Source organism: Lottia gigantea, assembly GCF_000327385.1.
Source record: "Lottia gigantea unplaced genomic scaffold LOTGIsca_5, whole genome shotgun sequence".
In the NCBI taxonomy this organism is placed as follows: Eukaryota; Metazoa; Mollusca; class Gastropoda; family Lottiidae; genus Lottia; species Lottia gigantea.
Window position 1 is genome coordinate 5,489,669 of NW_008709715.1, and position 22,505 is coordinate 5,512,173.

Consider the following 22,505-nt stretch of genomic DNA (forward strand, 5'->3'; position numbering starts at 1 on the left):
CGATTCCTCCTTTGTTGAGAAGCACTGATCTTTTATTACAATTGAAATGTAGTTCGCTTTTCCATGTCAACTCCTTTACTGCTTCACGATGACCATGCGCTGGTACGGAATCCATGTCTTTTAAACGAATTCTGGCAGCTGAATTTTGTCACGGTAAAAATAAAAAAGCACTATCTGGAATAACTTTGATAACGATTGATAAACTCTTCAGAACTACAGGTAGAATGATTTGACGTGATCTGATTCTGTTTGTAGACTCCACCACCAACACGAGTAGATACTACATCTCGACTAGCTGCTTTGAGACAGCAGATGACAGCTAATGATGTTGATGTCTATATCATTCCATCTGAAGATGCACACCAGGTTAGTATTATTCATATTTCGCTGATATAAAGTCATCACACTCCTAGAACAATGGTAGTGTATAAACTTTATAGGACATATAGCAATGATCACGGATAAAGATGCATACATAATATATCGATATATTTTGTCACTTTAACAAGGCAGTTTTCTGTGTATGGAATGGGTTTCCGTGGTTTAACCAAGGTCACTTTGTGACAGGAGACAGTATAATCTTGAACCTCTTATTCAAGGGTAACATTACCCTTTTTTCACCCGATTAGATTTGATCATACACTTTGTAATGAGTAACCCGCAGAACAAATATATATTTAAAATCTAAAAACATGTTCTTATCCAATCTTATTTTGGTATCTTTTAGAGTGAATACCCACCATCTTACGATAAACGAAGAACTTATATCTCAGGTCTATCTGGATCAGCTGGTAAAATAATTTTCTTCTGAATTTATATGCTCATCAAACACCTTATATAGTGGTCATTGTTGATTTCGTAGTATTGGTCGCATTTGGCTGTGCTTTATAGACACCCAGAATGGTGCAGCGAGCTGAGAAAAAAAATTCCACAGAACGTGGCATTTGAGCATTTGAACTGAATAATGTGAATAATATATAATAATATAATGCATTTCTAGAGCGACTTCAATCCAGTAAATAATACTGCTCCTTGTAAAGTAAAAGTAAAATGATTTATGCTATATTTATTTATCAGGTAGAGCAGTAGTTACACAATCTAAAGCTGCTTTATGGACTGATGGTAGATATTATTTACAAGCTGAAGATGAACTAGATTGTAATTGGATTCTCATGAAACAAAGTAAGGAACAAAGTTATCATATCCATCTTTTCGCTTTGATATGTTTCTTTGCTTGGAATCTGGTTATTGTCTTTTTATGACTTGTAATCTTTGTTCCACTTCTGGTACAATTGTCCCAATTTCTCGGGATTTGTGATGCCACAATGCTTCAAATAGGGCAGCTTAATGCAATGATAGATCCCATGACGCGACTAATCAACATTGTAAAGCTAAAAATATCAAATCTTTGTTTGTTTGTAAAAAAACAAACTGCATATATAGAAATCTGGTAATGCCTTTTAACGTCCATGCCATACACATGAAAAGGAAATAAATGTCACATTTTCTCCCTTCGAATTAGACAGTAAAAACAAAAACACATAGCCACAATATCATCATCATTAACTCATCTCGATTTCAAGTCCTAGTTTGGCAGTTAACCTCTCTATATCATAATAATGTTTTGTTAATATTGAATTCTAGGCGTTGAAGGTGTACCCTCTATCACTGAATGGTTATTAACAGAACTGAAAAATAGTCCCAGTAAAAAAGTTGGTGCCAGTCCATTTCTTATGAGCAGCAGTAAGTAGGATTAATGGACATTCAAAATCAACTTGTATTATGAATAATACAGCCAAGACATAAAGAATACATTTTAGAATAACTTATTACACAATATTTATTTGTTTGTTTGAATTTGCATTGGCTTGAAAATTTGAAAATATTTTCGCTTTCATAATTAATTTAGTATGTATGAAATCTTATGGATCCATTTGCAGATTCCTGGTCAAAATATGTCGAAGCTTTCAAAAATTCTGGTATAACTATGAAATCCGTACCAAATGATCTAATTGATGCCATCTGGACATCAGATAGACCTGAAAAACCAGATTCACCAATTAATGCCTTACCGTTAGATTTCTCGGGTAGGTATTTTTGTCGTCACGTTATGATAATACGGTTAACATTGTCCGTTGACCTTGAGCTCATCCGCATGTCAATGAACATTGACAAATTTGATGAGATTTGACTTGGTGAGGACTTTTCATGGCAAATGTAGACACAGAAAATTAAAATGTGTTTTATTTTCAAGGGAAATCATGGCAGAATAAAATTGAAGAATTAAGACAAGATATGACAGATAAAAGTGCAGATGCTTTTATTGTTACTAGTTTAGATGAAACTGCATGTAAGTTTACTTTCAATCATTCCTTTCCCTTTTCTATTGTGTACATCTGTACATAACTGGCATAACAAAATCTTCCATTTACATCTTTTATCATATTACAAAGTATATCATCCCTTCCAAATTAAAATAAAGTGAACATAAAAAAAAAATTGAGTGAACATAATTCCAAGAAAAATTTTGTCAGATCAATGAGCACAAATGTAGAAACCTGCAGAAAGCACGAAAGGAATGTGTTCTATTTCAGGGCTATTCAATATGAGAGCGAATGATATTTTATATAACCCGTTTGTTGTTTCTTATGCAATAGTAGAAATGGACAAGATCAGGTGAGATTGGAATTTTTAATTTTTATAATATTTTTGCCATCTTATCTTTTATATCTTATTATTATATCTTTACAATCCCCGAATGAATAAATGAAAGAGTGAATAAATGATTAAAAATCTATTTGTCTTGTTTAGGCTATATCTTATAAATTCTCTTAACAAATTGACCCAAACTCCGACTGATGACCAGACCAAGGAGAAACTATCCGAACATCTGAATACAAATACCGACGGAACGTGTACTGAAAAAACTGGTCTTTGTGTCAATGTGAGTATTTTTAAACCTTGTTTTATTCATACCCAAGCGAGTACAACTATTGTCTCATTACCTTTCCCCGAGGACAATATCGCCAAAAGACTTATTAAAGGGACAGATTCGATTTTCGTGAAGTCTTAGATCTTCTGAAGACTAATTACTTATATTCAAGACCATGGCGAACCATGTCCTTTAAGTAGTATGTACTTGACATTTTCTCCATCTACAGGTATTGGAATATAACCAAACCAATGTTGTTAAAGATATCCAAACATTGGCAAATTCAGCCGAAAAGAAAATATGGGTAACATTGTTAAGTAGTCAAGGTATTTTTGAAGCGATTCCAGAGGTATGTTAATTATTTATTATATTTCTCGTCAACGCTACCAAAACCAGTTTTCTCTCTTACAAATACTCATCGTATTCCGTAAATTAAAAAAACTTACACACGAATAACATAATATAACTACTTAATTATGTTCTTTCTGTACATTCTCCATTTCACCAGGATCATTTATTTGATTTAATCATGATAGCGTTCGAATATTAATCCTGGTAACTATAATACTACAATAGTTTAAACATGATTTATTTACTAACTGCCAATAGCCGGATGATAGATCAAATATAGAAACACACTATTTTATGAGTAATTTCAAAATCCACAAATCTGCGCATTTATATAAATGTTTTGACTTTGTTAAGTTAACTTACTAATTATGAAATCTTTACAAATTCGTGGGGTAAATTATGTACTGGTTGTAGAATAAGAGAATTGACAAAGGTTACGGAATTCTGAATATGAACAAAAATCACTCACTTACATTTATGAATATTTCAGACACAAGTTATTCAAGCTAGATCAACAGTAGCTTTACATAAATCGATGAAAAATGCAGTTGAGAGGCAAGGAATGCAAACCTCTCACGTAAGTTGGATTTTTATTGAAATATATAATAGTAGAAATGCATAGTCTTAGTATCAATACTAAAAAACATGGCGTTGTATATTTTACAGATTCGTGATGCTGTGGCTTTGATAAAATTCATGGCTAAATTAGAAAGAGAAGTAAAAGAAGGAAAACATTGGACAGAAGTTTCAGCTGCTGTCGACCTTAAAAAATACAGAGCGTAGGTTACTTATCTATCTATTTATTCCTTGTTTAAGATGCAGTGGTTGCTGCAAAAGGGACCATGACACCTTCCAAAGGCCAAAGAATGCATTTTGTTGGAACTATGTATTATGCCATTGCAAACATGTAATGGTATTGAAAGAATACTCTTATAAAATGCAGGATTCGGGCCCTTTATTTTCATTTTGTCATGAGCGCCCACCTAGAATGGATTCGAAAGTGATTTGGCGATAACCCCCTCCTATACAAAGATGTTTGTATGTACATGTATTCATATTTTCATTCATTCATTTTATTGTTCCAGTGCTGAAGAATTTAGTCGAGGGTTGAGTTTTCCAAGTATATCAGGATCAGGTTCTAATGGTGCCATTATACACTACACAGCTTCAAATGCTACTGATAAAAAAATAACAACAGAAGAAATGTATTTATTAGATTCTGGAGGACAATATCTGTAAGATATCTTTCGCTTTTCTCATTTCGGCCTCTGAAAAGCTTTGATTTAATGTGTTGTTCGAAAGTACCTGAACTTTTTTACATGCCTATTCCACATAATATGTTAATTAGTTAGACAAAGATCGTGTATGCTTTTGTACTCCCTTATAGTGACGGTACTACAGATGTTACAAGAACTTTCCATTTTGGAACACCTACTGCTTATGAAAAGGTTGGTGGCTCGATTCTATATTATTTTATTCTAGGAAAGCTGATCTAAACATTAATATTGTAACAGTAAGTGCTTGAGATATTGCAATGAAGATTTTATATAAACAACACAATAAAACAACACATAAGACACACAAAGAAACCTAACTATAATCACCAAGAAAACTGATCTGTACAGCGGCTTCTTGATTTTCCTTTCAGCTAAACATTAAGCTTGATTCTAATTTTAAACCCATCATTTGTTTAGGAATGTTATACCAGAGTTTTGATGGGACATATAGATTTGGCAATGTTAAAATGGCCACGTGGATTGTATGGTAAGTGAAAATATGTCTTGTGCCAAATAGTATTCCAAATACTAGTAAATATCGTATAAGGATTAGTTTGATCATATTATAATTACGTATAGTAATAAAAACCTGTTGTGACCATTTCACTATCGGCAGAGAGAAAAACAATGCAAAAGTGTGTAAAGGGAGACAACCAATCAGTAGTACGATTGAATACGAATACGATTGAACACATCATCTCAAAATGAATTATTAGAAAATGAAATGAAATGAATGGAGTTTTAAGTCTTACTTTTCTGGACCATGTGGGCTAATGAAGACTGAAGACTGAACCCTGAAGATTAGCGAGCGAGCGTCTAACTCACTGAGCCACAAAGCGAATTATTAGAAATCATGTCAAATGTTCGTGATTGGCCTTTTGGTTACGGGTCGCAGATTTCAGATAACATAAATTTATATACTTAATATTTTCAAAGTCTGGCATGTTTAAAATTGACTCAAACTTATATCTTTTAACAGGTCGTGATATTGATGCTGTGGCAAGAAAACCACTATGGGATGTTGGTTTGATATATCGTCATGGTACTGGTCATGGAATCGGTGCTTATCTCAGCGTTCATGAAGGCCCTGGTAGAATTTCCATTGCACATGCAGTTAATCCAAATGATGAACCGTTAGACGAACATATGTTTTTCTCTGATGGTATGTGGTCTTTCATATCATTATGATTTCAGATCGCACTTTATTTTTAATTCATATAATTCTCTGGTGGATAGGTGGATATTATCAAAAAGTCTCTGTCCATAAAGCATCACAGCAGCCTAAAGTGAATCGTGTTCACAGTTCAGGAATGAGATCGTCATTAAGACCTTGTATTTGTTAATCGAACGTTAAATTGTCAGTCTGAATAGCTTGTTTTGTATTATAGAACCGGGTTATTACGAGGATGGTAAATTTGGTATACGATTAGAAACTATTGTAATGGTTGAGAAAAAAGAAACCAAGGTAAATATATAAATATTTTAGAGAATCAAATGATCTACCTGGACAGACTTGTTGTCTTGCAGTTCAATCGAGTTTCAATAGTGTTACAGATCCCTCGATTTTGTAACACAGTTTGTAAATTGGAGTACTGTCCTGTATTTGGTCGTCTTTAATAAAACAATATCATGCTTGAAACTAGATATAAGAATTGCTAGATTTTCCATAAAATATTTCAGCTTTATCGTGCAAAAAAACACAGTTTCAACTTATCTCCCTTGTTTTATTTCAGTATGACTTTCCTGATACTCAGATGTTAGGTTTTACAGAAATAACTTTGGTACCATACGAACCTAATCTGATAAACTTCGACATGTTATCCGAAGAACAGGTAAATAAAAAATAGATCTCAAACAGGAATGTTTCAAAGGTTTCCTAGTTTACTTTCTTTACTTTACTTTACTTATCCTGTAGAAAAAACCATAGGCCTACTTATTCCCCAGACCAATCGAATGTATTGCTATAAACGATTTTTATTCATGTGCAACGCGTTCCATTTCACTCGTTTACATGGTGTCTATTGATCTCACCCAAGATGGCGGAGCCAAAGCCAAAGCCCCTCGTAGCCCAGAAAGCAAATTTTTCGGGCAAAAATCTCGTAACTAGTTTGGAAATTTGGGAAATCTCGGACGCAAACCCGGCTCCGCCACTGCCAAGATGTGATGATTTTCATGATCATGCTTGTAGACTAAGCATCTCTAATGACCCGGGTCAAGCGTCTAGTATAAGTAGAAATCGACTGTCATGGGGAGATCTGGTTTTTTGGGGGCCAAGCAGAAAACCACTAAGTAATTTTATACATGCTGCATCATGAGATTATATCTGTTTTTTAGGTTGGTTGGTTAAATGCATACCATGTCCGAGTTGAGAAAGAGGTCGGACCCAAATTGACAGGTGAAGCCAAAGAGTGGATGGAACAGAGAACCAAGATGGTTGTGAAGACAAGTGATGGTGTTCACATGTTACCGTCCGTGACAGTCATCCTACTGACTACATTACTTACTATCTTCACACAAACTTTTATTACTTTATAACATTTTATAATATTTTTATAACAACTCTTTCACTAATCATTTCAATCACAGATATCGTAAAGGGGTTTTCTGTCATTCTAAATTTTGAATAGAGGGGCATCACCGAATTATTCTAAAATTATAAAAGTCAAAAAATGAAGAATTGATTTAAGGATGTCCGTCACCTGAAGGACAAAAGGTTCTATCTATAAAACTAAGACAACCTCGCTCGTTTTTAAATTCTTTATATATTTTCATCCCATTATGTTTAAGTTTCTAAAAATGCACTACCCCAAAAACGCCTAACGCCTTCTTGAAAAACGATTTCGCTTTGGCAGATTTCATCTATTGGCTTGACATGTTTAGAATATAGCAAACCATAACTTGCAATGTCCTCTATTCGTTGTAAAACAGAACTCTAACCTCTTTACAACTTTCAAGTCTGATAAAAACTGGTAAGAAACTTGCCGACTCCGATAGTGGTTGGTTAGCTGGTGGACCTTCGTAAGTCAGTAAGTTTCAGACCAGGTAAATGCTTGTCTTGGGTTCTTAATCGCAATAATTATACAATTTTGTACATTAAGATATATTTTGTATTTCCACAAAGACTATATATTATTTTATGTGTATCAAATAATTTCCTCCTTCTTTATAAATTATACTGATCTAAATTTTTATAGAATGATATGTTTTATTATAATAAACAAAAACGACCATCCTCACATCCACAGATACGTAGGTTCACTGTGGACATGCCAACTATAATGTGGTTTGTGGTAGGGTGGGGGGTTTATATTAAATAATGAAGACTACCCCAACAATGCCAACTTTTTTTTTAGCTTCTATCATCCAGTCCCTCTTTGTATAACGTAGACAGGTATAGTCTGGGCCTCAGAGACTAACATATTGTAGCAATCTTTAAATACTTTAATCTGAACAGCATGCAGTATCAGTAATCTTATTACTCTTATTACAGATATATACAAATTATAACTAAAATTTAACTATGACTAGATAAAACTTCAAATTTAAATGTCAGTATAAAGTGGTTCCTTCCTATTCTCTGGTACCTAGTTCGAACAATGGTTGACTCGTCATCGGTCGAAATTTAATTATCAAAGACTAAACTATAATCAACAGATTATAGAATAGCATCATACACATGTTCTTGTAGCAACGGTTAATAAATATTGACAATATCTACCGTTGATAGAGGGACATGACTGATACCAGAATCAGTTTGAGGATCACTACAAGAGGACTGATACTATATTACATTGACATACCTGTTTAAAATATTTTTGAACCAGGTGTCTGATCTATATACAATTAAATTGGTGGGCTTTTTTTAAGGATCATGAAGTAGGCCTACACCGTTGTCAAGTACCAAGTTTTTTTTATATACAACAAAAATATGTATTTTGTATCTGAAATTTCTTGAATCCAGCAAACAATATTCCTTACAAAAGAAACTTCGCTGGAAAATATAATAAGACTGATTTAAAATCAATTTGAGAAGAAAATAAAAAAAAGGTAAGCGTAGCTAGTGTATTTATCTACCAGTCATAGTAAGACATTGGATCCTATCTATTGCTCTCTCTAAATATTCTAATTCCCCTTTCAGATCTCTGGCAACACTATATAACATCTCTTTACTGTTCAGTTTCTGCACTGTTTGTGTATAGGAACAATAACGAACTTCGTATGGTCTTTTAATGGTCGCCGAATAATTCCTGAAATGAGAAGTTAGTTGTTAGTTGTAGTTCATAATCATTTTACAAATTTCGGTTCCGGAAAATATTTGACTTTTCCTTTATTGCCCATTAATAAATTCAACAATATTCTGTTAAAAACGGCGACAGGAATACGAACTGCGGAAATGAATGTTAATTTCCTGTTAAAATTCGATCAATTTGTTATTTGAAGCAATTGAAATATGTTTACTAATTGCAAACCTCATGATATATAGATCAGTTAAAGGGATTATAAATAGGTTTTCTTCAGATTAGTCTACAATCCAATTTCTTACAATTGAAATTAATGCTGACGTTTAGTTTTGTATCAATAGAAATTTATATAATAATTGACCCTTTAAAGTAATTTTGCTGGTCTTCTCGACAATGCCTACAAAATATGTAGAACCGAACCGTACCTCATCTCAATCTTTGACACTTTATCTCCGTGGCGGACCTGAAAGAAAGCACCTTGCCCTAACAGAGAGAGAAATATTTGAAATACCGACTTAAAGTTAATTCTATCGGAATAAGATATGTGGAGAAGCATAAATTCAGGGTCGGAATAAAGATGAAAGCTGTTTTAGTAAGATAAACAGTATTTTTTTCTACCTTTATCCTTAAAAATAACGAACTTAAAAAGTCGATGAGTTATTTTGATAAAAATGTTAAATAACGATAGAAATATCACAACGTAACTAATTAGAGTTTCATGTTGGCGGAACTTCGTCAAATATAAACTTATATTGTTACAATAGAATCGATATTTAGTAATGGTTTAGTTCTCTATCAACTCAATATGTTTTTAATGTTACCTGGAAAGAACTCGAGAAATTCCTATATTCAATATCAAATTGAATCAATGTATGGTTCAATAATTCCAACATGACTTTTAATTTTTATAATTGGCTTTAATTGCATGAAATGTTGGTGTTTTATATGTAATTTATCAGTTTATTTCAGTTCAATACTTGGCCCACGCAGTCCGCTTTAAGTATTGTTCGATGAGGTAGAAAAATCACTTTCTAATGCTTGTAAAATGTTATGTACTGGACACAGAATAACAATTAGCATCATATTTGAAAGCATTGGCTTTTAATAATTATTAGTTCTGGAAGAAAGCCTAACGCTATGTTCAGATCAAAAATCAATGCTTGGGCAGTAAAAAACAGATATAGCAATTTATCTCCATTTTAACAAAAGTTAATTTCTCAGGCCTTAGGCAACGCATTAAATGCATGCATATCGTTATAAATCTAAACGGATGTCCCGTAGAGTACATATATTGATAATATTGATGATATCGTTTTGTGAATAGTAGTTAGTAAAAGCCTTGACATATTTTTATATAAGGAGAAGAACTTATTTATGTGTATTTATACAAGTATATCATACTCTGAAAACAACTTAAGCGACGATCTCTCTCTGCAGAATTACAGGCCCACAGTCGATTGTTCGGATTGCATGTAATATATCCGAGGGAGCAATGTGTATGGTGTTTAATTACAGTAATGGAATTGGTCGGCTGTCCGAATTTTTTGCCCCCCTGTAGCTACTGGCCTGCAGAACTGGCACCACTTGTGAGCCTTAAGCGACGATGCATCTTGATTTCCTTATAGAACATGTACTGTCAGGTCTTTCTAAATATAAATACCTCATTTTATCCATCATATCTTCAAATGATTCCACGACAAAATAAAGTGGTTGAAGATCTTCGTCAGTGTACTCTTGGACAGCAGTTTTCAGTGGATCAAATGGTCGGCGCTCTGGTTTATCACCAAGAGCATGTAATAATTCACCATAGGATGATAAGATTCCAGCACCGTACGCTCTGAGTTGTCCCGCTTGTTTACATATACCGAACTCTACTGTGAACCAATATAACTGTAAATGACACCACAAATACTGTCAGATTACATGAGGACGATAGACAAGAAATTCTCCTAACGACCTTATTTTTCAATTCTACGGTTAACATTATAATTGAGAAATACCTAAAATGACGAAACCCAGGTCCTACTACTAGCGCGCAAACTAAATCTAAATTCTGGTAAATTCTGGCTTTTGCCACTACGTCCTTACCGTAGCAAACTTTTCAATATCTTCGTCTGAAGCTCCTAAAGAATTCAAACCGAGTTCATGTGAAAACTGGGCAAATCCTGGATCAGCTAACATAGGAACGTGACCCAACAATTCGTGAACACAGTCTCTGCAAAATAACAGGCATCAAAGTTTATTTTATCCACATAAAGAGTAGTGTTGCAGGTTTCTTTTGTACTGAGCCACAAATCTGTTGGTAGTGTGCTTCATTTTACGTAAGTCAGAGTTGTATTAAGCAAGGGGGCGGGGGAATTCTAAGAAATGACCGCTTACTAAAGTTGCATAATAACCTTAATTATCACCTCTGTGTTAGATGTGTGACATTTGCATATCTGATACTACATGATCTGGATCCAAAAGATGTTAATCTTCAGCAATGATATGGATCTAACCTATTTTGATTTAATTAAATTTGAACTAACTTACGGTTCTGGGGAGTGGTCTGGTTTAGAGCCATGACGAACATACTGGGTACATTGAAATACTCGGAATGCCAGCGAGGCCAGGAAATCTCTTGCGCTCAATAATCCTGATACTGGGCGTAGTTGGAAACCAGTCTTTCCTGAAAGATATTCCAAAAGTAGACATTTAACTATTTTTTGGTGGCTATTTTGTTCAAAGTGGTTCACGACGATATGATTTTAAATGAAGATGGAGTAAGGGTTGGGTAGGGTTAGGGTAGGGTTACACGGCACTGATGTTGAAGGTCTATACAGTCAATCTTGTACGAACGCGGTCAGTAATATTCAGCGTGATCATTCAATCAACTGCCAGTAAAATTCTCCTAATGCATACTTTGTTAGCACACTTCTGGGATATTGGTTTCAATTGCATGCAATTGGTAATTAAATCAAATACCCGCTAAGCTACTAAACTATTGTTTGGAATAAAATGATAAGAAAGCATTTCCTATACAAGTTTTTACTTCAGGGTTCATAATCTTTTAACTTACGTTTAAGAAAATTGGAAACATCTTCTAGTTGTGGTATTCTATCAGGACTGTACCCACATTCATCTTCTAATAATTGAAATATATCTCTATGTGTTTTACAAGCATGTGTTGGAAATAAAACCTTCAACTGTCTGTAAACGTGACCCCTGAAATAAAATTCGATTTTTTAAGAGTTTTGAATGGTATTCATCGTTTTGTAATCTAATATGACATGATATGATATGCTCTCAAATGCTCAATAACTTGAAAATTTTATGAAAGGACAGCTTCTGTTGGCTCCAGGGGGATAGCTGACCAATAGCTGGATTTGGTCGACCAAAAACCCGACGACCAAAAACCCATTACAATCACCAGTTGAAGTCATTTAATTGAATGAGAAACTGCGACAATTCAGTCGATTACTCTCAGCAAAAATCTTTTGTCCAGTTTTTCCATCTAGAAAGAATATGTAATAGTTCGGACGTGTTGAAGATCAAACACAATATATAGGTCTGGCATGTCCTGCAGTGAATTAACTAGACCAATGGCGGCCCGTGGACTTAATTGGGTTATGGGGATCCTCCCTGGGAAATTTTGTTTAACATATGCTCTCCTGCATTCTTCTATGCATCCCTCTGTATGTGAATTCAATGCCTGTTAAATATTTACAGTCTGTAACTAATGCTAATTTACTCATTTATGTTTTTTAGGGTTGGGACCAGAGGACTTGGTTCCACCAGTCCATATGATAGATGAGCAACTGATGTCCAGAAAACTTACCACGTAGCAATATCTTCACCTGTATAATCTACTCTAGGAATCGGGTCACCACTGAAAATATATAGTTTGATTTATGACTACTGCGATATCGGTGAATAATTGGGTATTTGCGTTTGATAAAGATCTGAATGTCTTCTGTCATGCATTGCAATTTAGATAATAGTTTATGTAATTGTAGTAAAGTCAAGTTAATTACATTAGTTCTGTACACATGTCGACTTAACGATAATACCCAAAGTAGAAAAGTAAATTAGCCTAACTTATTCTGCCATTTTCGTGAACACGGACAATATAGCGGACTGAAGGGTCAGACCACATATCGTGTCCAAACCACGTCATACTTTCTCGGTTGATAAGACCATGTCAAAACCCGTATTCGTGATACGATGCAGACCACCTAACAGAGTCCGAGGGCCCAGGAAACCCACCGGTCCGAAGATCGAGATCTGCTCGGTACGCCCCTGTTTCAAAGGATGTAAATTCTCATGAGGACTGTTTCCGATTTACCCACTCATTTATTGGTCTTGTGAAATGGAATGTTAGCAAGTTGGTGCTTGAAGCTACTTACTGTCTGTAATCAAAAGCTATATCTGCTATTTTCTGACGACGAGCTCTGTATGCTTTGTCAGTGAATCCCTAAAATATAAACAAAGAAAATTATCAAAAACATTTCCAAATGATATGAAAGAGAATTAGTGTCAGATATTCAGCTAATTTGTGTCTGACACATTAGCACTATACCGAGGCAAATCATCGTATAAGAGATGATATACAGGAGTGGTTGTCCGAAACTAAATAGTGCTCATCACATTGACGTTGTATCAACCGATCGATTTAACCGCTGAATATAAACCACACTATATGTAGAGTCCATGGAATGAACTGTTCAAATGAACTCTGTGGTCTCTAATTTGATACTTACTGGGTGGTCAGAATCCAGCTCTGGTTCAAATTTAGTAACAAGATGGGTACATTTATCTAATTCTGAAATATGTGTTGGAAACCATGTATCTGGAACGAAGTAAAAAAAAATCAAAAACTGATACATTGACCAAATATTCCCTCAACATTATTTTCCAACTCATGAAAACGTGAATTATTCATTGGAAACAGCAACTGATTTGACCAGAAACAATGAGAGAACCCATCTTTAATGAAAATCGCCATACCTTTTTGGTCTTCTGGGCTAGATTCGCTGATAATCTCAACGTTTGAAACTTTGGAATGTTTCTGAATATTATTGGTAGCCGATGTAACTCCATCTTTCGATCCAGAACATAGAAGAAATATTTCAGAATGTGCATCAGACTTTCGAGATTTTCTGGTTTCAATGTGTTTGATAGAAATTCTGTAATTCTGAAATGACAATAAGGACAGGTGTGATAAGGAACGTATAAGTGTTCCTTTTTTGAAATGAAGTCCTGCACCTTTCTGGATTAATGAGCACATCAACGCCAAACACTGAGCAACAATTTTCCCGGGACTTCGATCGATAGGTCTACTACTACTATGTCCGCTACTTTTCGATAAGCTAATGGGGTTTCGAACAACCAGACGCTACTTAAGTCAACCCTTCAACGTGCAACACTGACAATAGGAAAACCCATACGAAACTACGTATGGTTCTTACATGGAAATGTGTTATTTTCATGTAAAACCATATGTAGTTTCGTATGTTGGAAGCCATGATTGTTATTATCAAGAACAAATCAAAGGCGACTGAAAATTGCAAACGCACTTTATCTATACACGTTTTATAAAGAGAAGGATTAATTCCTGAAATCTGCTGAAAGCAAATTACACCTATAGCATTTCCATTACCCAACGTTGTATCTAGTTGTAGCAGTGGATGGGATATTAAAGTTTTTATATTGAATTGTGATTAAATCAGTGATAAAGGCGGGAGTTAATCTGGCGTGTTTGAAAAAAATAAAGTCTCGATTTAACTCGGCTTAGATCCGAGTGTGAAGCTGTGTACCGGAAGTTCTATGACGTTTGAACAAGATTGACTAATGCGTTTTACTATTCAAGTATTTGATACAATTAAGCTTATTGAAGAGTTTATAATAGGGTCATGATTTTCTGATATATCACGTGGTAAAAATAAGCTGATGTCTATGAATAAAATGTATCAATATTATCCCATACTGGTTTATCATTTAGATAGGAACTTCAACATTGTCTTCCTGATCTGAATGAAAATTAACGGTGAATTCAAAATTGGTTTTGTTTTTTTGAACAATTTCAGAAAAATCCACGAAAATCTACATCCTGCGTTATAGAAAGCCACGTGGTTTCTACACTGATCCGTTTGGAGGTCAAATCGTCCATGCTATATCAATGTTCAGGTCCATTTCCGTTACAATTCTTAGCAATATCAACTCTTGATGCTTGCAATGTACTGGGAAAATTCATTAACAACGTGTTATAAATGATTGACTATAGATCAAACTATAAACACAAAGCAGATGACTGATGACAGCATCTTCTGGAAATTGCAAAAGAATATCACATCAAACTTTGTTGATTATGTTTTCCCGAAGAAATTTTATTTTAATGCGACGTTAAAACGATGTGACTCAAGAACAATTTTAGAAAGTGAGATTTAACATTAATACCAATATGGCGTTTACGTTTGTCAATATGTACGAACGACCTTCAAAATTATAAAATCTCCTATACGAGTACTGTATAAATATAGACATGGCGAATTGACGTTATTCACGCCATCCAGAAAAAGATGGAGACAATTTTCACCGGAAGCTCTTAATCGATTGTATTATTGCGCCGCGTATTGACGACGATAACTTGAGAAAGTCGACCAAAAGGGAAACGGAATTCGCGCTTCCGGTTCTTAAATAATGGAACCTGCCTCCATTATCAAGTAATTGCTTCAAGTCTAAAGTGAATTCCAGCCATTGAATGTCAGTGGAAATCGGAAATGAAAGTAAGGTGGTTAAGTATCAAAATGTGTCGTCATTTAACTCACATCAAACCACCATTTTTACTTTCTTCAAGCGTTATGAACCATTAAACATGTAACACTGATGCCCCCTCAAACTTCTAGACAAAACTTAATTTGGGCTAATTCAGTGTCTCAATTAATATATACTGTAGCAGACCACATCAACGTCAGCAAAATCTTTGTCCATTAGATTCGGGTCAGAAACATTCAGACAAGTGTCATTGCCGCAGAAACGTGGTCGTTATCTAGTGCGTGGTTTTATCTCATAATGTCATGACGATATTTCCAACCAAGAATCTTTTCATAACAAAAGTTTTGATCATTTGGCATAAATATAGTAACGTATAAGAATAAAAATTTCTCAATGTGAAACTATGCAAAGTAAACTGGATAACACAATAGTGTCAAGAAGCTCTGGATTTTCAAATAAAAGATAAAAAAAACTTTAATATGTTGACATTTTACATCGGTAACTTGAAATCTGTAGAAATTATTGATAATTCTCTCATCTTCAAATCTTAAAAATATGAAATTATTGTTCTTTATATAATAAGCACTCTTTTACTCTTGGAGTAATTCCTCATAGTATGACATTAATAAACCTATTGTTCCAGGAACTTGGCTATATTGACTGGAAAAAGGTCAATATTGGAGCTAAGTGGATGTATTTAAACCAAGTATTGTATCAAGTAGTAATCCAATAGTAAAGATTTATTATCGTTCTATATTTTTTGTATTGTGGCATCACGATTGTACATGCCTGTACTCATCAACTGTAGCAATTGTACTACAGAAAAAATTCTTATAGTGAAATTACGAAACTATTCTCTCATATACATGTAGTCTACTAACAAGTACCACTAGCATGTTACGTTGGCATTCTAGTAGCGGTAGATTCCATAAATATAGTCAAAATATTCTGAAGGACTGCAGTCTGGAAGAAACATTCAGGTAACAAACAGACAGCTTCAAAGAATGCAGTGTTCTAATGAGTCGGTTAAAGATAATACAGATTTAACTTCAAAGTCATCAAACAGGGGATTCTTCTGCTACCAATTCAAAATTGGTAGATCAAAAGCGTCCTTAAACGTTTCCATTGCAGACGGATCTTGAAAATTTAGATCGAAGTCTTAACATTTCATATTGTTGCATGGTGGTCACAATTCACTTATTACACAAGATAGTTTCGTTTGCACACGCCCACTATCGTGTCATGTCTGGTAGATGCGTGGTACTTTTTCATAACAAATTCCAGCTATGTAAAGTTATTTAAGTGATAAATGAAGTAATAATAGTAAAACTGAGGTAACCAAAGTAACATAATGTTAGAACAATATTGATATAGTTATATACTGAAATATGATATACAATTTAATGTCTTTATTCTCAATATTTTAACTTTATATTGGATATGATATTGACTACTTCCTATTCTCAAAGTGATAAAGCAACATTTTAGTCTGAACTGACTTTAGAATTATTTACTGATAAAATCATATTACACACTGCTAGAATGATCGATTGGAATCATCAAAGAAAAATATGTTTTCTACTCATGCACCTACGTGAAAATTTGGAGTTAACCACCGTTGTATACGTCTACCAACCAGTCTAATTAAAATTTTATTATAATTTCGTTTCGTTTTTCATATTTCGTCTCCATTGTAATCTAACGAGATTTAAACCAATCGAAAAAGAATTGACACGGACCTCGGAGTAAGCATATTAGCCAATGAGTAACGTATATATTATGTCAAATAAGTGAGTTACTTTCTGAATGAACAATTTCTTTCTACAGGGTGTCCAGTGTGGTGTGCGATGCAGGATTATCCACGCGGCATAATTTCCAGACTATTACCATGTTTATCCTCTTGTTATATTTAGTAGCAATAACCACATATCGAACACCGCACCGAACAACGCATACCTCTTCTGTTCGCACGTTAAGATGTCAAACCCACATACATATTCTTCCTTTCACTATATCTAAAGTTATACGTACCTCAAATAAACTGATAATGGGTGCCATATTACACACTCCATCCTTCATACCAATAACTAAAGCGAAGGTTAGGAGGGGTATTTTATCTGTTGAAGCAGCTACATCTCCATTCACAAATACATCTTCTTCTTCTTCAATAGAATCACCTTTACTTAAAAACTTTTCTCTCTTCTCAAACTCGAGATTAGATAGAGTCTCAAATTTAGCATCATCAATTAAACTCTTTCTTCTCCAACCTCCATGCTGAAAATAAATGATACACATAATAATATACATCAAAATAAATACTTCACTATACGACACAAATCATAACACTTCAGTGCAATGCAAGTGTTTGCTTGGAATATTATGGAATCGTGCTCAAGCATTTCAAAAGCGAGAAGTTGCCCTATGGAATGAGGATCTAAAGGGAATTAATTTCCGTTGCATCTTTTGATTCTTCAACTTGGTTATTTTCAATAAAAGTCAATGTTAATCGTTTGGAATGATCTGTTTCTCAATCTGTATTTCAATCGTTGTGGTGGTGCTAATTTCGGATTATTACTCTAGAAAAACAAATTGAATTGGAATGTAACTTCAGTGCGGTTTCGACTAAATTACTATTACTGCCCAGCAAAGTTTTCAGCCAATCAATTACACCGGTGTATTTGAAATCACAAAATTGCTTAAGACTTGCATAACATAAGTACAAAATTTTCAATGTAGAAAACTTTGAAATAACAAAATTGCTTATTTTGAGACAAATTGTAGAACTGATTGGCTGGCATAAAATATGACGTCATTGGATCAAAGCTAAACTGAATTTCATTAAACTAAACGAAAACAGTCTTCAGATCCCGGACCTATTGAGATAACCCATAAAAAGAAAAGGAAATGTGTTTAACTGTAATATAATTAAAGTTATATCTTGTGTATTGAGCTGTGAATAACTCAAAGTCAATACAGTCTGAATTAAAACAATAGTTTTAAAGAACATTAATTTATGTTCATTGAAGAGTAAAAAATAGACATTGATTTTCAAAGAATAACAGTAATATTGACCATATATATTGATTAAACTGCCTAAATTTGAACAAATTTCCATTGGGAGAATTACAATACATCCGAGACAGGTATGATTAAAATCATGTCTAAAACTATTAGGACACGGTACAACCAAGACTCTACAACTCTTTAACTAAATAAATGGGGTGGTTTATTAAACTCCTCTATATTCCCATTATTTGAAGAGGTTTAAATGTTGTCAATAATAAATTAGAAGCTATTACTTTTTATTTATTTTTCATTAGACAAGTGAGATATATGATGTGAGGACAGACCATTGAGAATTAGTATTTTGTTTTATATTTGAATTGGTCACCAATATTACCACCAGAGTTGATAATAGACTAATAGTGAACTTGATCTGGAGTCAATATTGACGAAATCTACTCTGATTTTATGAGAAATTTCAGTCGGTTATGGTTCTTCTCAAGTGGGTACCTGCTACGGTTAACGACCAAGACAGATTATTAAGACAACAAATGAAAATACTAAGGAAATAAGGGCAAAATTTGTACTAAATGACTGTTTTTTTTTTTTTTATTATTATTTTGTTCATCTTATAGGACAAGTCTAGTCCTTATATCTGGCCAGCAACATCATATTTGTCATCACCACCATCGAGATCGCACAAGCTTATGAACTGGGTCATCACCATCTTCATCATAATCAGTATTAGCAACAGCAACACCATCAGTGCCACCAGCACCATCATCAACATCGTGGTCGTCAACTTAATGGTCATGGTCGTCGTCATCACCGTCGTCACTATCATGGTAATCATTTTCAACACCAAAGCAAATGCTGCGGCTATGCATGCCTCTATTTTTAAAAAAAATATATTTTCATTTGCTTCAGTTGATGGTTATTTTTACGGAATGGGTAAAACATTGCCAAGTTACATGGTATTAGCAAATAGGACGTCACAATCAGGCAAAGCAGCTCTGGAATTATTGGGAGCAAAACGATGCTATAAGTGTTCTATAGTTACACATACTAATGAAATTTGCAGTGTTTGTATATGATAAATCAGATTATATGGTGTATGATTATGAAGTAATATTTAAGTAATAAGATATAAAGTAAATAATTCAAACTCAGATTGCCAATACAGATTATTTATTAATTACATGTATTTTACATTAGTTATTATTGTTTGATTGTTAAAGAACACAATATAGAATAGGCCTACATTGTGATGGTATTTTGAACGATAATTTGTTGATTGTCAAACAAGATCAAGGTATGTGGAAGTATTTTTTTTAAATACGGCACTGTTAAATGTTTACTAAAGATAATATTTTCCGATGCACCATCGAGAGACATTTTTAACAAAATTGAATTGATTCTTAAACGTCAAATGGAAATTTTTAATGAGTAAATCGACACATACCGCAACTTTAATTATTGCATATCATACGAAGAATTTCATCGATAACTCTGTATGTTTCTATTCTAGATTTTGCAAATAAATTCACATTTTGAGGACTTTGAACCCTTTAAAATTTAAAGATAGGTTCCCTTATTTTCATTGCTAATACTTATATGTATAGAAAGTAGAGGTGTTCTAATGACAAATGCCAGTTTGTCTCACTTGTCCATAATTAATTCATAATTAGCTAAACTAGCAGAGAATAACCAGCAGAATTCCAATGAGTGGCCGATGAAGAAAGGTCAAAAGGTCTTTTTTTGTTTATCCAGACTGTACATACTTGGATATTCATGATTGGTTAATTACGTGCAATAAGAAAATAATGATATGATTAAGGAATACAAGATAATTAATTAGAAACGCCAATAAATCAAATAGTTTGTTTAATTTGATACTAAAAAATAAGGAAACTCATCTTTAACTAAATAATCAAAATCACAAACAAATAGAGTACTCCAATCTTTGCAGGACTTCACTCTTTTATTATAATTATAGTTTGTCAGTCTATGGATTGTGTATTTCTTTTTTTTTCTTCTTATGATGAAATCAAATGTGTATTGAGCTGTGAATAACTCAATGTCAATACTGATTGATTTAAACAATAGAGTTTTAAAGAACATTAATTTATGTGTATTGAAGAGTAAAAATATTAATTGATTTTATACAATAATAGTAATATTGACTATTGATTGAATAAATAAGAGTTAATAACTGATTTACTTCTTATATCAAACCTGTTAAATATTGAAATTCAATTAAGATTGTTACTACACAAAACATAAAGAATTCTTGACATTATGTAATTAATGATAACACATTTCAACCAAAAACTTTCAAGTAAATATTTCGTGCAATCGTTTATTGATTTTATTAGAAATATCTCTCATTGCACACTTCTTGGCACTCTCTGCCTCCAGGAGTGAAATTCTACTTATTTACCACATGATTTCAAACAATTTGTAAGTCTCAAGCAATGTGTAAGTCTCAAGCAATGTGTAAGTCTCAAACAATGTGTAAGTCTCAAGCAATGTGTAAGTCTGAAGCAATATGTAAGTCTGAAGCAATATGTAAGTCTGAAGCAATATGTAAGTCTTAGGCAATGTGTAAGTCTGAAGCAATATGTAAGTCTCAGGCAATGTGTAAGTCTCAGGCAATGTGTAAGTCTCAAGCAATGTGTAAGTCTCAAGTCTCAAGCAATGGGTAAGTCTCAAGCAATATGTAAGTCTCAAGCAATGTATAAGTTTCAGGCAATATGTAAATCTCAGGCAATGTGTAAGTCTCAAGCAATGTGTAAGTCTCAAGCAATATGTAAGTCTCAGGCAATGTGTAAGTCTCCAGCAATGTGTAAGTCTCAAACAATGTGTAAGTCTCAGTGGTTTATGTAAGTGCTTGAAAAAAGTCGAAATTATTTTTCCTCTTTTAAAAATAATAATATAATGTAGCCTAAGAAATATTGGAGAGAATCATGGAAAATATTGCTGGTATAGTATGTAGGAGTTTGCATGCTGTTTGGATCACTTATTTTGGCCTTTTGAATCAAATTTTCGTGACTGTATGATATAAAACTAGAGATATGTCATATTTCTGGTCAAATCGTGATAATAAACCTCTGTTATATAACGATATAGGTGAATATATGATGTCGTGTGGTGGTGGGGAGTAGTAATAATCTAATAATATAGACCTCGAGTTCTATCTATTTTATTACTACACGCTAGGTTATTTCTCTCTAATAAAAAGCCTGCCTGCTATGATGAGGGGATGCTGATTATAGTTATTGATAATTATGAACATGAATAATTATTGACCAACACTCTATTTGACCAACTTCTATATCTTTTATTATCAATGATGACAAATTGTCCGATCTATTATTGGTCTTATCTTTCTACATATCGTTTTGATAATTAGAGTATGAACGAGTGATTGTTGAGTCAATAGAAAAAAGAAACATTTACAACAAATACGGAGCTTCAGCACATAAATATGAATGCGGGCAAAATAGTAAAATAGAACTTTTTTGTTTATTGGTATAAGTAACCATTTTGGGAATGCCTTACTTTTTTCCAAGGTTCATTATAGCCAACAGTTGATGAGTTGGGGATCCTATTGAGATATTGATAATTGCGGTGTCTCCGAAGTTCGGTCAAAAGCTTTCTGAGCTCTATGGGGTATGAAAAACATTATTACAATATATGCATATTCCATAATAGATTCATGACAAGGGGTCATTATTGCAAATTAGCTTTCAGCTCTAAGCTCTAAGCTAAAGTATATTTTGCCTACAAGTTAAAACCTTTTTCTAAAAGCATACAACCTCTATAAGCTCGCTAATAATTGTTGATTATCTAAATGTGACAAAAATTTAACAACCTCCTTATATGGTTAAATCCCAAAACCACCACAGCAGCATGGAATAGACATAGAACATAATATTATGATATCAT

The 22,505-nt window shown here is 33.6% G+C and overlaps 3 protein-coding genes across 3 annotated transcripts; 1 reads left to right on the forward strand and 2 right to left on the reverse strand.

Moving 5' to 3' along the window:
* Positions 1 to 312: 312 nt before the first annotated feature.
* LOTGIDRAFT_177452 (hypothetical protein) lies at positions 313 to 8,226 on the forward strand (the record flags this gene model as incomplete). The annotated part of the gene is made up of 19 exons (XM_009062142.1): positions 313 to 366; positions 728 to 791; positions 1,078 to 1,182; positions 1,645 to 1,743; positions 1,941 to 2,087; positions 2,255 to 2,350; positions 2,595 to 2,676; positions 3,130 to 3,131; positions 3,220 to 3,281; positions 3,950 to 4,062; positions 4,369 to 4,518; positions 4,671 to 4,731; positions 4,978 to 5,047; positions 5,540 to 5,722; positions 5,949 to 6,025; positions 6,294 to 6,392; positions 6,895 to 6,955; positions 7,147 to 7,151; positions 8,149 to 8,226. 19 exons carry the CDS (start codon positions 313 to 315, stop codon positions 8,224 to 8,226), a joined length of 1,608 nt encoding a protein of 535 aa, XP_009060390.1.
* Positions 8,227 to 8,626: 400 nt separating this feature from the next.
* LOTGIDRAFT_106041 (hypothetical protein) lies at positions 8,627 to 13,666 on the reverse strand (the record flags this gene model as incomplete). Its single annotated transcript, XM_009062143.1, has 8 exons — positions 8,627 to 8,807; positions 10,462 to 10,691; positions 10,890 to 11,016; positions 11,334 to 11,469; positions 11,860 to 12,005; positions 12,619 to 12,669; positions 13,187 to 13,254; positions 13,541 to 13,666. The coding sequence occupies 8 exons, from the start codon at positions 13,664 to 13,666 to the stop codon at positions 8,627 to 8,629; spliced, it is 1,065 nt and encodes a 354-aa protein (XP_009060391.1).
* A 7,323-nt stretch (positions 13,667 to 20,989) lies between these two features.
* On the reverse strand, positions 20,990 to 21,232 carry LOTGIDRAFT_106343 (hypothetical protein; the record flags this gene model as incomplete). The annotated part of the gene is made up of 1 exon (XM_009062144.1): positions 20,990 to 21,232. A coding segment is annotated over one exon (243 nt), but the record flags the coding sequence as incomplete, so codon positions are not given.
* Between the last annotated feature and the right edge of the window lie 1,273 nt (positions 21,233 to 22,505).